Below are 14,434 nucleotides of genomic sequence, written 5' to 3'. Positions count from 1 at the left end.
CTGTAGAGGAGGACTCAATCCTGAACCTGTGGTGTGTATGTATATATATATATATATTCCACATACCACACAAGTTGCTATGTACAAACATTCCACCAATCACCATCCTCCAATCATCAATGATTATGTAAAGTTTATGATTCATTCCAAAAATGTGCAATTCGAATTTTAGAACACCAGCCTGAGAACGTCCTTTTAAAAACAGACAAAAACATTTGTTTCTCAAATGAGTACAAAGTGAGTAGTTCTTTTATGCAGGTTCATTGGTTTTGTGTAATCTTGGATTAATTTACCATAATGCACATTCTGTTTTTTTGTCATTGCTGACTTTGATTACTATAAATAGTTACAAAAGTATCATCATAAAACATTATTATACTAAGATTACTATCACATGACCTCACTATCTAGCATTGTTTTCATTTCTATATACTGTCAGATTAAGTCTGACATAAAATATGAGCTACTGTCAGAACAGCAGACCATTGTAAGTTACGGTATATCTGTATATTATTGGTACATTAAAATTCAGCAGAAAACATAAATTACAAAATATTTTGTTTATTAGACTATTTAAAATAATGTTAAACATTTACATATATTCTAAGCCACAGTCTGTAATTTTAGCATTCAAGTTAATTTGCATATTTTCATTAATAACAGAGATGCTTAAAAATGATTTATTATTTTCAACATTATTTTTCAAAAATAAACAATAATCAACTAATTTTTTCCATTGTTTTCCCATGAAATCAAATGATATATTTGGTGGTGCATTTTTATTTGCCACGCTTTCAGGTTCAGTATTTTTCATCAAGGCTTGTTTAGTAGCAATCAAAATCAGATTATAATCATTAACTAGTCTCTTTAAAGTCATCACCATAGATCCATAATAATCCTCTAATTTCTTATAATTATCCATAAAATTCATTCTGTCTAACCAATAAAATGCTGATATACTGTCTACAAATATAACACTTATATCATTTTCTGTTAATAATTTTTCCAATGAGCACAATGTGATAAGAAATTGTTCACTGTTGGAACATTTCAGTATATGCAATTTTTGCAATCTTTCTTTAACAAAACTCAATACATTGTTAACGTGCAAATTAATAACATTATCGTGTCTTTTTGAATTTTCCCGATGAATTCGCTTCTCTATTAGTGTAACTAATCTCAGCAGGTTAAAGTGATAATCATTATCAATAAGTAAGACATTACAGTCAATTCCATTCAGTATTATTCCATTCCAAGACTTTGGAAGTATGCATTGACTAATGAAATGATACAAAATTTCAGTTTTTCCTGATCCTGCTTTACCATAAACCTCAACTACTTGTTTTGGACGTAAATTTGGAAATATAACTGGATCAAGATTAGCGAGATAATCTCGAGATCCAAGTCTTGCTAATAACTGAAATTAAAAAAAAAAAAGAAAATTATATTTTAAAATACGCAATTTGTATTGAAGAAATTAAATAAAAGTATATAAACATCTTGAAGCTTAATAATTATATTAAAGCCAAATGACTGATAAATAATACTGTAATGAATAGAACTAAATAGAATAAAATTATGCAATATATCTTCTAAATATAGACAATATAAAACTAAAAATGTGAACTACAGAAAAAGTTTTTGGCAAGTTAGTTCATAGTTGTTTTATACAGTAAATGAAATAATAATAATAATAACTTTAAAATTACTTAAATCATGTTGCTAATATGAAAGTTATTTTATTTTCCTTCATCTTTGCAGATAAAGTACCAGTTTTTTGTAATTATCTAAACATATATTGACAATAATTCATTTTGATTTATAATTCTAAACTTTTAGGATACATTTACAGTATATATCAATATATAGTCTGACGAATTAAATATACATTAGATTATGTACAGTCTAGGTATGCTGATTGCTGTATGTGCCACAATCCTAGTTAAGCATAAAAATATCATTGTTTTTGTTATGGAGTCAATGACAGTGGATATGCTAGCACAAGTGTGGGAGGAATTAGGCTATTGTCTTGACATTGCTTGTGTAACTATAGGAAGTAACACAAAACACTTCTAAGGTAAATCACAAAACTTGGATAGTTTATCTTTTTGTTATATTTTTGAATTTAATAAATAAAGTCTTTTGAAACTGGATGCTTCTTGATTTAATCAAAGCTTTAATCCTCCCTGTTGACAAACTTTTACCAGAATTGCCATAAAAAATATTTAAATATAAATAAAACAAGTTATACAAAGAAAAATCTGTTGTTTGTGAATACTTCAATTATTATGGAAATAATTTATCAAATGAAAACATACACTGGTCAAAGCAATTAGGGAATCAAGAGATGTTGCATAGAAAATTATTTACAATGAAATTCTGAATGTCAGATGTTATTGTTATGGACAGTACAGTAAAACATATAGTAGTGTGAAAAAATATGCCTTTGAATCAATAATATGCACAACCAGGACTGACTTTTTATTGATTATACTGACTTTAGTAGGATATTGGGCTCTCAATAAATGGCCAAATCTGCATGGCATGGAATTGAGATAATGTTGGGGAATTCTCTGCCACTCCTCAATGAGAGCAGCTAATTAATCACGCTCCCCTAATTATTTTGACAATATTTTTAAAACATTAGTATTTTTAAACATTTTAAAAGAAAATATATACCAATGTATTTAATCTATATATAAATAAAACTGTAACAATCAGTCTGTTTGGATGTTTGTTACTGCATCTCAGGAAAATGCCTGAACATATTTTAATCAAACTTCATAATTTGAATGTCAATTCAGAAGAAAGTTTACGCATACCTATGATCTCAAAATCTGCATTATATATATTATTAATTACACTTATTGTAATTATATATATAATTAAACTATAATGGATTTCTGTTTGTCTGTCTGTTTGCTAGATAGCAACATATATAAATCAGCAGTTGCTCATCAAGCAGTTATCTATAAGAAAGTTGTAATATTGAAGAATAGTATTTATTTGGAAAACTATCATTAAAAAGTAATTATTGAAAAATTATCAAACATGCACAAAGTTGGAAAAACTGAGGTCACTGTGCTAGATGGCACTTTATATATATATATATATGTATGGTAGATTTTTTTCAGTGTTTGGTGTTGTGTTTATGGTTACTTAGCCCAAATTATATTGGTTTGACAGGTGGATGGCTGAGCAGTCAAGGTGGCAGCTACTACTACTCTGTGGGACCCGGGAGTGAATCTGGATGGGTCGAAAAATCTCCAGGAATTTTTCAATGGTGGTCCATCCAGATCTGTCAGACCCTGTCCCTCATCACCTGGCCGCACCATAATGGGCTTGCTAAAAGAGGCCCTCAGTGTCCACAGGGTATAAAAAAAAAAAAACTATATTGATACGTTTTCTGTGATGGTCTACATCCCCTCTTAAGCCCAAGCAATTTTTTTGTTTTTTGAGGTTTCATTGTTATAAATACTCAGGTCAATAAATGTACATTTTAGTTACTAAGTCCATTGTCTCTATCATCCTTTCCCAACCTAACCTCACCAGTTAAAATCCCAAGGAATGCCAGCCACACACAGCTAGTAATTTTCTAAAGGGTAATTTGATTAGTAAATATAAAGACCATTTCATTTAATTAGTTATTTAGTATGCAAATCCTGAACATGTAACGTAATGCCATTAAATTCCTTCCCAATTTAAATAAGAGGGAACACAAGGAAAAGTCACATAAATAGCTTCTAAAACCTTCAAAAGAAATTTACATTTATGGATATGATCCCAAGTAATGAAAAAAACTAATCCTAACTCATGAAAAAACTACAGCATGCTGTTCCAAATTTCAAATTAATGGAAATACAATCATTAAGTTTATTAAATAAAATCCCACATAATATCATATTCAAAATAACAACATTGAATAACAGATATCTGTTATTAGATTAAAAAATTTAGTCTTACAAAATAATTGACTAATCATTGACAGATGATGATAAACTGGCAAAATTTTATCTACACAATGTATTGGATTTTTAAAAGTCATATTTTTAAACAAATCATATTTAACTGTATCATAAACAAAAGATAAACATTTTTATCTTATAATCATTTTAACATTTATAAAAATAGTCATTAATTTTTCATAATTTTTAATTATTATTTAAAAGTCAAATTAGAATCTAAAAATTTGTTATAATGCAATCAGTTTTTGATAATTATAAATATTTCACTGAAACAAAAAAAAATCACTTCAAGCTTGAAGTGACAAAGTTCACTCTAATTTCAGCACCGGAGTTCGAAAATGTTTGTCACCCGCTGTATATATCTTATACATGTTGCACACCAGTAACAGGTTTAGGAGGTCGGGAAGCTTAAAGTGATTTTTTTTTTTTTTATTAGGCTATATGTATTTACAGTGTGGCTACAAAGTTTCTATACATGAGATTATGTTCTCTATTAATAGTTTCATTTTTGATTAAGATGGGCACAAGTATGATGGAGTTTTCAAAAGAAAATCAACTTGGCATGTGGTAATTCACTTTGGATATTGTTTAAGAAAATTTCTCAACCTGCCTTATAACAGGTATCAAAGATAGTTTTTATGACTTTTAACCCCAAACATGAGAACTAAATAAACCTTGAGTAATAGAAAGGAACAAACTTCCAGGTATCATGCACAAGAACTCTGTAGCCACACACTACAACAGGGGTCCTCAAACTTTTTTGACTGTTGATCCCTTCAAAGATTCCTTGACTTCTTATGCGAATACAGTTAATAATAAATACTGTAAATAAATCTGGTGCACCAGTATTAACCCATACACCATTTTCATTGAAAAGATCTACTTAGTGTGCAAATTTACAGCGTGAACTGTCATATATAACCAGTGTACTTTTTCTAAGAACTATCGCAAGTTCACATACAGTGACTGAACATATAAAACTGTTTTTACCAAGCAGCTACCATTACTACATATTGGCTATCGATACTTTTTTTTATACTGTGTGCCACTACGACACGACAGCACATTCCGGCCACATCCTGTTTGTTGTCACTGACATTTGTGACAGAAAAAATTCTATCTTCAAACTTTTATACCTTTGAAGTTAATTTCATAGAAATTTACTTCATGTACATGTAAATTTAAGCATAATTTGTATTTAGTCAATGTTATATCTCGCAGAGTTATGTGTTCCTTTAACTGTTTTGTTCCTATGAGTATGCTCTACAGCTCAGTTAAGGTATCATTCGAGCTTGAATTGAGCCCTTGGCATGGTATGGATACCCCTAATATTTAGAGAAACTCATTACGAAACCAAATTTTATGAAAATAGTTCTGCATTGCTTATTATATTATATAAAACTAATTATAACGCATTTAACCTGTATTCCTGTTTCCCATTTTATAACAGATTCTTCCATCGGATCAAACAAACCGCCACGTGTGCCGCGATCGATCGCCCTCTAGTGAGTGAATTACTACTATTATTTCTCATAAATAATTACTTATTAAATTATTACCAAATTTCACATATATTCACATAACTTTTTCTTTAAACATTATTTTTAAAATTAATATTCTATTATTTTATTTATTCTTATGAAGTTTACTAAAAGTATATACAGTATATCTATTATTTGACAAATAAAAGTTATAATTACAATTAATTAATCGTAATTTTTATTCGTTAAAATTTATTTATTAATAATAATGATTACTATTACATTTTTATATTTAGACATTATACTTTAGCAAGCCTTTAGGACAGCGATGTCAAACTCAAACGCGGCAAAGGGCCATTCAAATAGATATACAGTATATGAAACGCGGTTCGTATTCAATATTATTCGGCAAATCAAAGCATACTGTAATTTAAAAAAAGACTGTAAAAAAATTTCTTTTGTTTCCAGCCTTTACGAATTATGTAAACAGTTAGAAGTTTGAATTTTTTCTGTTTTAATACTCGCTAGACGTTGAAAACATTGATTTTTAGAAAAGAAATCCCAAAGGCCGCGGCCGGATATGAAGCCTTAATCGACTGTATCCGGGCCGTGGGCCTCCAGTTTGCGACCCCCTGCGCTTTTTTAACATCTAAATAGGGGCCACATTCATTTTATTACTATTATTTTGTATTTTTTCGCCTTCCAAACTCTTGCGCCGCTAGGCCCGGACCTAGTGGGTCTAATGGGTCCCAGCATGAATGTGGAATTAGCGTGTTTCACCATCCCTCACTAATCCGAGATAGGGCACTTGTGTTTAACTGTAGTTTGAATTGATTTTTAAGATGTAAACTATCCAGCAACACTAACAAATTCAAAGAAGAAGCCAACCTTTAAGACAATTCTGATTTCTAGTACCTGAATGAATACAAATAAATTAATTAATTTTGTCCTAGTTAAAACAATATATAATAATAANGCAAAAAAAAGGAAAGCTGGTAAAACAACAATAGAGGTAGGAAAAAAAATTATTATTGCCTACTTCAGAAAGGTTTTAAAAAGCAGACAATACTGGACAAGTTCTTTATTAAATCAAGTGCCACTGAATCGTTGGCAAAACAGACTCCATAATCATAATAGGAATTACCTAATGTTTTAATTGATGGTATGTCTTCTTCTAAACAATAATAACCTTACTCTTCTTCCCCTTCTACCACTATACTGTATTTATTTAGTACAATAAAGTTTTACAAACAACATAATTTTTAATTCTTGTACCTTTTTTTAGGATGGTAACGGACTAATTGAATATCAGTTATTTATTATGAGAAAAATTGTTTCTATATTTGTCATATTCCATATTCATTAGGTTCTTAGTAATAGATTAATGATAAATATAGAGGTTCCACTGTACAGTAATATAATATATAATAAAAAGGGTTAGAAGTATGAAATAAAGTATATATAAAGTTAAACATTATGTACTTACTCAAAATTTCTACCAGTAGTTGCAGGATATAAAATTGATAATTTCAATTTCTTGTCTGGTCCAATTATAAAAACCTATAAAATAAATTCAAAAAATTTCAATATTAATTTTCATTCTATTTTAAAATTTATTTTTACATACAGCACGACATGTTAGTGGTAAACCCTTCTCATCCTTTTCTTTAGGATCAATCATGCCTAGTTGAACTGCCAAATCTCGTCCTTCATCTGATATAATAGGATATGGAAATTCTTCACTATTAAGTTCAGAAAAAGAACATATGTCCTAAAATATAATACATAATTTATTTCTTTAGTTAAATTTATTTAATTATTAAAAAAAACTTACTTTAATCCATCCCTTGTGGCTATCAACATTATCACAGGAAAGAGCTATTAATTTCACACCACGTTTATTAAATTCAGGAACTAATTTTGCTACCCGTCCAAGTTCTGTTGTACATACAGGAGTAAAATCAGCAGGATGAGAAAATAGAATAGCCCAACTAAAAAAAAAACCAAACAATTTAAAAAAAATTTCACATAATTATCAAATTACATATTTAATTTTCATAATTTCTTTGTACCATAATAAGAATATTGTAAATTACTTAATTTTTATATTTTATAATTATTAAATTAATGTATATACATTAACATAATACATTGCTATTGTTAATTTCATATTAATGCACCATACAATTTATTTTATAAAAACTTATTTAAACTATAACAGAATTCATATATTTTTAATCACTATCAAATTGCAAGTTTTAAAATTGTAATTAAAANGGTCGAATGAGTGTTGCCAGCTAAAACACGTAAAAATAATATTAAAGTAGCCAAGACATAGCCAAATATTGTAGCGCCACATCACTAGCGGACATTTGAAATTTGCCGACTAGGACGGTCGGTTAACCGAGGGGTCGATTGATCGGGGGGCGGATAATCGAGGTTCTACTGTATATTCTAATTGAAAAAATATTTTTAATACATGTATTAAGTTTACTCACAATGAAAAAACGACTTTCTCATTATAATTATAAACGTTTATGATTCGACGTTTGTCCATTATATGGTGTTGTAATACGCTAAATTTAGCTCGATTCTAAGTAAAACGCGAGTTATTATTTATTGTTACATCGTCACAATGCACTTAAGTTTAGTACTGTCATACCCCCTGTACATCATGCTTTTCCTGTTAACAATTAAGTCATGCCGGTCATGTATATATATCTGTTCAGGAGAAAATTTTGAAGTCAGTATATAGTTAGACGGGACCATCTTCCCCTAAAGCTTTCCATCCGTTTGCGACTTTTATCTATCTAACACCGTTCTCGAGATTACGGAAGGATAGACGGACAACAGTGGGGATTTATAGATCTATAATTTTTTCAAATTGCCTCCCAATAAAGAAACTGAATCAAAAGTTATTTAATTAACAAAGATATTTTTTAAAAACGTTGAGATCAGATCTGTTGTTTAAAATTTTGTCTATTGTCAGTGAAATTGTGTACCGGTATGTAAAAGTATCCACCGTCGACATATAAAAATGACTTTTAATAGTAGAAGGTAAAAATTTTAAATATTAATAGAATTAACAATTTGTTTGAATATATTTTTGTAGTGAAATATAGCTTGCATTTAATGGGGCCCCATTTTAATTAATTTTTCATTATTTCTAATGGAGAAAATTGTTTCGGACTTCGAACGGTCCCTAGAATAAATTAAATTCGAAGTACGAGACACCACTGTTTTACGTACAGTAATTATATCTCCGATCAATTTGTTCGAAATACTCAGAGGGCGCTATAACACTTAAAATGGCGTCGATGTTAAACATGTGTCGTTTCTTAAAAAAGTTTAATATTAATTTAAACAGAAATGTAATTCGAATGTTTACGGATTTTACAAATCCTGACTTTAATCCCGATCACTTCTCTTCTACAAAACTTCATTCGGGTATCTAATTGTTTTTAAACGTAATATTTGTGTTTATGCATTTTGTACTGTACATAGAATAGTCACAAAGTTCGTATGCTTATTAATTAAAAGTTGTCTTTATGCTCCTTCTGTAAAAGTGCCTATATTTTAATAAATCAAACTGCATTTTGGAGTTTGATGTATTAAAATGTAGGCACTTTTACAGGGAAATTTCATGGATGGCCACAAAGCAAGGTCTTATTGTATTTTATTCAAAGGAAATACTACTAATAATAGATTTTCCAATTATTTTTGGCAAAATTTATTTGTGTATATCTGTAGATCTATTTGCAAAACATAAACATCAAAGATGAATAATGACAAATCTGAACAAGCAAAAACCTGGTCAGTCACTGTTGGAGTTATTGTTTTACTGGAATGGTGTATATACTGTATTTTTTAAATTAAATTTTATCCATGTGCATACCTGTTTTTGTCAAATCATCAATTAATCATATTTCAACTGTCATTTGTAATGTTAAGAAATTATTTTTGTAAATGCATTAATTAATTAATGATTTTTTTTTATTTTCAGAAACTAAAGATAATTTACAGAATGACAATGACAATACATCACAGAATTCACTTTATCCAGAACACATTCCAACTTCTATCTTTCAAAAAATGTTGCTCACTATTGGTTCTGCAACAATGGCAATTGCAGATCCTTATCGAGATGGTAACAGTTTGGAAAATTTAAATTTAACTAATGTAATTCTTAATTTGTTTCATGTATTATTATAACACTAACATTTGAGAAAGCATGTGTATTCAAAATAGGATTTATTTATTATTTTCATTTATAGATATGGTTGCAGTCTTAGGAGAAACAACAGGTTATTTAGCTTTAAAAAATATACATAAAAAGATGCTAAAAGATCCAGAAGGACAAGCTATTCTTAGGTATATAATAATTGCATTTGTTATAAATTCATATAAAATTTTAACCTGTTATTTAGCTAATAATCTACTACATGAATGTTTAAATTTTAAATGAAATTTAAAATTTAAACATTCATATAGTAGATTATTTGCTAAATACAGTTCATTCAAATTCATAAAAATATTATGCTTTAGTATTTTTATACAACTTTTGAACTTCAGATTGTTATAGTATGTATCTATAAATATCTGTTAGAATTAAATCTTTGAAACAACCAGAGAAGTGATAGTGGCCCCATTAAAAAATTGTTTAAAATGTTACAAAAGTGTAGCCGAAAGAATAATATAATTATCCATATAACGAATTTTAGTATCCTTATTACCAATTAAAATTACATTTATAAAATTAATAATTTCACAACTTTATGGGATTATCACACCTATACAGGTTGTGCTGCATAGCACCAAAATCACCACTTGGCAATATTTTTATTAAAGTGGCGATAGAAACCTTAGTCCACTTATTTCAACATTCAGGGTGAAATTGAATCGTAAAGCACGCTTCAGCTAAAGCGAAAAATTTAGATATGACAGAACCTGTGAAATAGTGTTTAAGCATTGTGATCAAATGTGTTATTTTGAATTATTCATTAAAAAGTTATTCAAAAATGATTCCTATTTCTAAGTGACCACTTAACATGTTACTTTTACTTTCCAAACTCCAAACCAATAAGGCTACTAGCACCTGCATTGATTAGTAAGTAAAACTGGTGGTGAAAAAATTTAAAACTGGCAAAATGAATGGCAATTTTTTAAAATTTTCCAGAGCAACAACTGCACATATACAGCCTTTTCTAGTTACTAATTTATATTATATTTGTTAAGAAGCATTTCAGACTAATGGTTTCTCTTCAGTTGGCTTTTTTTGATGTTTCCAAATAAATTTAAAGCAAAAACTGACTTTTATAACAATTATTATACCACACATTTTGCTGATAATTATCCTTAAACTACATTGTATAGAACTGAATTAACTTAATTAAATTTTTCAACTAAACATTTTTGTTCTTATCTTCTTTTCTTCTTGACTTTTAATTTGATACTATTAAAAACTATTAATATATAATTTTTAATAATTACTGATTTTTATATAAAACCCACTTATTTCTTTCATTCAAAACAACTTATTTTCAATTCATTCTTTTATCCAACTTTGTTCCAAATACGTTATTATTAAACTACTTTGAGTTTAAACCACTCCAATGACACTGTTCTGTTATTGCTTGTTCCTTCTGCCCTATTGTCCAAATATTTGTCTAATTTCAAACCCTCATTATAATTTTGTTCTGAACAACTACAGTATATCCAAATTTATAAACTAACCTTCTTTAAACAGAAGGTGTAGTTTATAAATTTGTAAACATTGAAAAAAGCCAATTGAAGAGGGACTATTGGTCCAATATGCATCTTGACAAATATAATAAAAAGTAGTAATAGAAAAGGCTGTTATGTATGACAAGCCCAAAAATTGTGAAATTATTAGCATTATTATTAATTAAAATTACAATTATAAAATTAATAATTTATGGTAAAAGCAATGAGATAGGAAAAAAAGGAAACAATTTTAGCACATACCTTTGTATTTTACTATAAAATTTAAAATATACAGAATAATAACTGTTAAATAATATAAACAGAAATTTAAATGTAGCTTATTATTATTATGAACAATCATAATAAAAACATTTAATTACAGGGATAAGCCACGAATTAATAGCGAAACTATTGATTTAAGGTTTTTACAAAAACTTCCAGACGGAACTTTAGGTCACGCTTATTTTTCCTTTCTTAACAAAAATGTAAGTTTTCAATTTTATTGTTTGAAATAAGGTACACAGAAAATGTACATAAATGTAATATAATAATAAATTCTATCTTCCTTATTATGATTTCAATTATAATTATATGTATTTCAAATTATATTGAATCAAAGTCAATCATCATTCACTCATTTAAAATATTTATATAGTTAGTTTTATAATTTCCAAATAGTTTCCTAGGAATTCCAAAAAAAATTTTTTTGGAATCCCTGTAGGAAGTAACTATTTGGAAATTATAAAATTTTAATATAAAATAATTGTCACCTATAAATACTTCCATTAAGGTGTTAGGAATTTTAAATTAGTCAATAATACAGTACTTTAATATGCACGTATACAAGAGAAAATTGCAAAAGTTGATTTAAGACTATACAATTTGAATAAATATCAAATTAAATTAATTTATATTTCAGAAAGTTAGTCCAGATACTCGACAACCAGTTCATTTTGTTGACAATGTAGAATTGGCTTATGTAATGCAAAGATATAGAGAAGTTCATGATTTAATTCATGCTATATTAAACATGCCTATAAATATGATGGGAGAAGTTGTCGTTAAGTGGATTGAAGGCATTCAAACTGGCTTACCTATGTGTATTGCAGGTGGAGTATTTGGACCAATAAGATTTACTAAAAGGTAAAATTTCATTTATTCTGAAGCTCAGAAGAAAAAATTTTTTAATAGTTTGGTTTTCATTTTCCTTCGTAACTGGTTTAATTTTAAATTATAAATACTAATAATTACATATTATGACAGGTATAATCCATGTGTGATGCAAATATGTTCTACCATTGTGTTAAAAAATATTTGAATTGCAAGATTATACAGAGCAAAATAATAATAGTAACAGTTATAATTTTAGAGACATAAAATTATAAATTTTTAAATTTTTTTCAATAGAAGAAAACAAAATAAATGAATAAATATTGCAGGATAATTCTAATTATTATTGTCATTCTGTACAATTGTATACAATTGTTTAAACATTTCCAAAATCTATTTATAAATGGCATATCAATTAAACTTTTGCAATTTGATTGCATTTTTTGAAAATGTTTGTGACTAACAACTAATTATTATTTTTTCCAGCCAAAGACAAAAATACCTGATGACTTATTTACCTTGGGCCTTAGAATGTTCGTATAAAGCAAAATTCTTTATGAATGTATATTATGAACAACGTTGGGAACAGCCATTAGAAGATTTATATAAAGAGTTAAACATCTTAACTCCACCAACTTTTAAGTAAAAGTTTTGAGACTACATAATTATATATCATTAAATGCATTGTAAAAAGAAAATCAAATGTTTACAATAAAATAATTATATTAATACATGACATATTTTTTATAACATTAAAATCAGAATTAGAAATAAATATATAGTATTTATATGTAAAGATATACCTGAAATTTTAACTTCGAAGAGTTGAAGGTCGTCCAACAAAGCATTTGCGTAGTAGCTGTATTGGTAAACCCAAGGTGCATATAGCTGAATGAGGTATAGCAACTACACTGCCATCTACATGATTATATGCATAACCTCATATTCTCTATAATACACTTCATAATACCTACACTAAATATAGTCATCAATGATTGGAGGATGGTGATTGGTGGAAAGTTTGTACATAACAACTTGCATGGTATGTGCTTCTGTTATATATATATATATATATTCCACAGGTTCAAGATTGAGTCCTCCTCTTTATACTTGATGGTTTTGATTTTTGGGCCACCCTGTAGATCTCTATTAACTCCAGATATCTGATATGTGATACATGATCTATCCACTGTTCTATGTATAATTTTGGCCCAATTGAAATGGACCTTCATGTCAGGGTTCAATCCCAATTCATACTGTCAAGTTCTCATGATCCCTAATCTTTTAGGTTGGCATTTAACTCCTTGATCTGAAGAACATACACACATAATAGATTCAAGATGAAGACAACAGGAATTTAACAACATTGTAAAACAGGCAGTCAGTCATGGTTACAATAAAAAAATCATCAAAGGGCTCATCAAGCATTATGCATAACATGATGCTTGATGAGTCCTTTCTAGCTCCCAACCTGCTCCAGATATATATAAGGTGGTAACATATAATGCATGATTAACTTCTATACACAGAGAAACAGCCTGCAACTACAACACCAATATGGCCCTCAAAAGGAGCCCATCCATATTTAATCTAATTAAAAATACCAAAGATCTGACAACTTGGCAATATTCACCAGTGATATATTCCATCCCTTGTATAGACAAGAAATCCAATGAAAAATTAGAATACATAGGAGCCACGTCAGCACATTACCACCTGTCTAAAGGAAAAGCTGACATATCAAAAGGCCTTGTAGACATATGCCAGGGACTCAGGCAGAACCTGTAGAGGAGGACTCAATCCTGAACCTGTGGTGTGTATGTATATATATATATATATTCCACATACCACACAAGTTGCTATGTACAAACATTCCACCAATCACCATCCTCCAATCATCAATGATTATGTAAAGTTTATGATTCATTCCAAAAATGTGCAATTCGAATTTTAGAACACCAGCCTGAGAACGTCCTTTTAAAAACAGACAAAAACATTTGTTTCTCAAATGAGTACAAAGTGAGTAGTTCTTTTATGCAGGTTCATTGGTTTTGTGTAATCTTGGATTAATTTACCATAATGCACATTCTGTTTTTTTGTCATTGCTGACTTTGATTACTATAAATAGTTACAAAAGTATCATCATAAAACATT

General features: G+C 28.6%; 3 protein-coding genes across 6 annotated transcripts; 1 reads left to right on the top strand and 2 right to left on the bottom strand.

The window, feature by feature from the left end:
- Positions 1-475: 475 nt before the first annotated feature.
- On the bottom strand, positions 476-5,457 carry LOC111633810 (DNA repair protein XRCC2-like). The gene is made up of 2 exons (XM_023378450.1): positions 5,387-5,457; positions 476-1,417 (listed from the first exon to the last, which is right to left on the bottom strand). The coding sequence occupies exons 1-2, from the start codon at positions 5,423-5,425 to the stop codon at positions 593-595; spliced, it is 864 nt and encodes a 287-aa protein (XP_023234218.1). The 5' UTR covers positions 5,426-5,457; the 3' UTR covers positions 476-592.
- A 1,399-nt stretch (positions 5,458-6,856) lies between these two features.
- LOC111634122 (peroxiredoxin-6-like) lies at positions 6,857-8,003 on the bottom strand. Its single transcript, XM_023378821.1, has 4 exons — positions 7,945-8,003; positions 7,281-7,437; positions 7,074-7,217; positions 6,857-7,006 (listed from the first exon to the last, which is right to left on the bottom strand). The coding sequence occupies exons 1-4, from the start codon at positions 8,001-8,003 to the stop codon at positions 6,929-6,931; spliced, it is 438 nt and encodes a 145-aa protein (XP_023234589.1). The 3' UTR covers positions 6,857-6,928.
- Positions 8,004-8,383: 380 nt separating this feature from the next.
- On the top strand, positions 8,384-14,378 carry LOC111633781 (ubiquinone biosynthesis protein COQ4 homolog, mitochondrial-like). Of its 4 annotated transcripts, none has more exons than XM_023378438.1 (6): positions 8,384-8,503; positions 9,450-9,593; positions 9,721-9,817; positions 11,553-11,655; positions 12,090-12,313; positions 12,767-14,378. In XM_023378438.1, the coding sequence occupies exons 2-6, from the start codon at positions 9,539-9,541 to the stop codon at positions 12,924-12,926; spliced, it is 639 nt and encodes a 212-aa protein (XP_023234206.1). In that variant the 5' UTR covers positions 8,384-8,503; positions 9,450-9,538; the 3' UTR covers positions 12,927-14,378. The 4 variants fall into 4 exon arrangements, with proteins under 4 accessions (XP_023234206.1, XP_023234184.1, XP_023234192.1 ...); XM_023378416.1 differs by lacking the exon at positions 8,384-8,503 and adding an exon at positions 8,599-8,893; XM_023378424.1 differs by lacking the exon at positions 8,384-8,503 and adding an exon at positions 8,915-9,295.
- Positions 14,379-14,434: the final 56 nt, after the last annotated feature.

The sequence above is a fragment of the Centruroides sculpturatus genome, unplaced genomic scaffold (assembly GCF_000671375.1).
Source record: "Centruroides sculpturatus isolate CEXI.00-Female unplaced genomic scaffold, Cexi_2.0 scaffold54, whole genome shotgun sequence".
In the NCBI taxonomy this organism is placed as follows: Eukaryota; Metazoa; Arthropoda; class Arachnida; order Scorpiones; family Buthidae; genus Centruroides; species Centruroides sculpturatus.
The sequence above is the reverse complement of the archived record's forward strand: the minus strand, read 5'-3'. Positions and strand labels throughout refer to the sequence as shown.

Excerpts from the sequence above, each read along its gene's own strand:
- LOC111633810 (XM_023378450.1), bottom strand. The coding sequence starts at position 5,425 with ATGGAAGAATCTGTTATAAAATGGGAAACAGGAATACAG. Across the intron at positions 1,418-5,386 it reads AATGGGAAACAGGAATACAG|TTATTAGCAAGACTTGGATC; the intron begins GTTAAATGCGTT and ends TTTTAATTTCAG.
- LOC111634122 (XM_023378821.1), bottom strand. The coding sequence starts at position 8,003 with ATGGACAAACGTCGAATCATAAACGTTTATAATTATAATGAGAAAGTC. Across the intron at positions 7,438-7,944 it reads GAGAAAGTCGTTTTTTCATT|TTGGGCTATTCTATTTTCTC; the intron begins GTGAGTAAACTT and ends TTTTTTTTTTAG. Across the intron at positions 7,007-7,073 it reads TACCACTAACATGTCGTGCT|GTTTTTATAATTGGACCAGA; the intron begins GTATGTAAAAAT and ends TTTATTTTATAG.
- LOC111633781 (XM_023378416.1), top strand. The coding sequence starts at position 8,755 with ATGGCGTCGATGTTAAACATGTGTCGTTTCTTAAAAAAGTTTAATATT. Across the intron at positions 9,594-9,720 it reads TGCAGATCCTTATCGAGATG|ATATGGTTGCAGTCTTAGGA; the intron begins GTAACAGTTTGG and ends TTTCATTTATAG. Across the intron at positions 9,818-11,552 it reads GAAGGACAAGCTATTCTTAG|GGATAAGCCACGAATTAATA; the intron begins GTATATAATAAT and ends ATTTAATTACAG.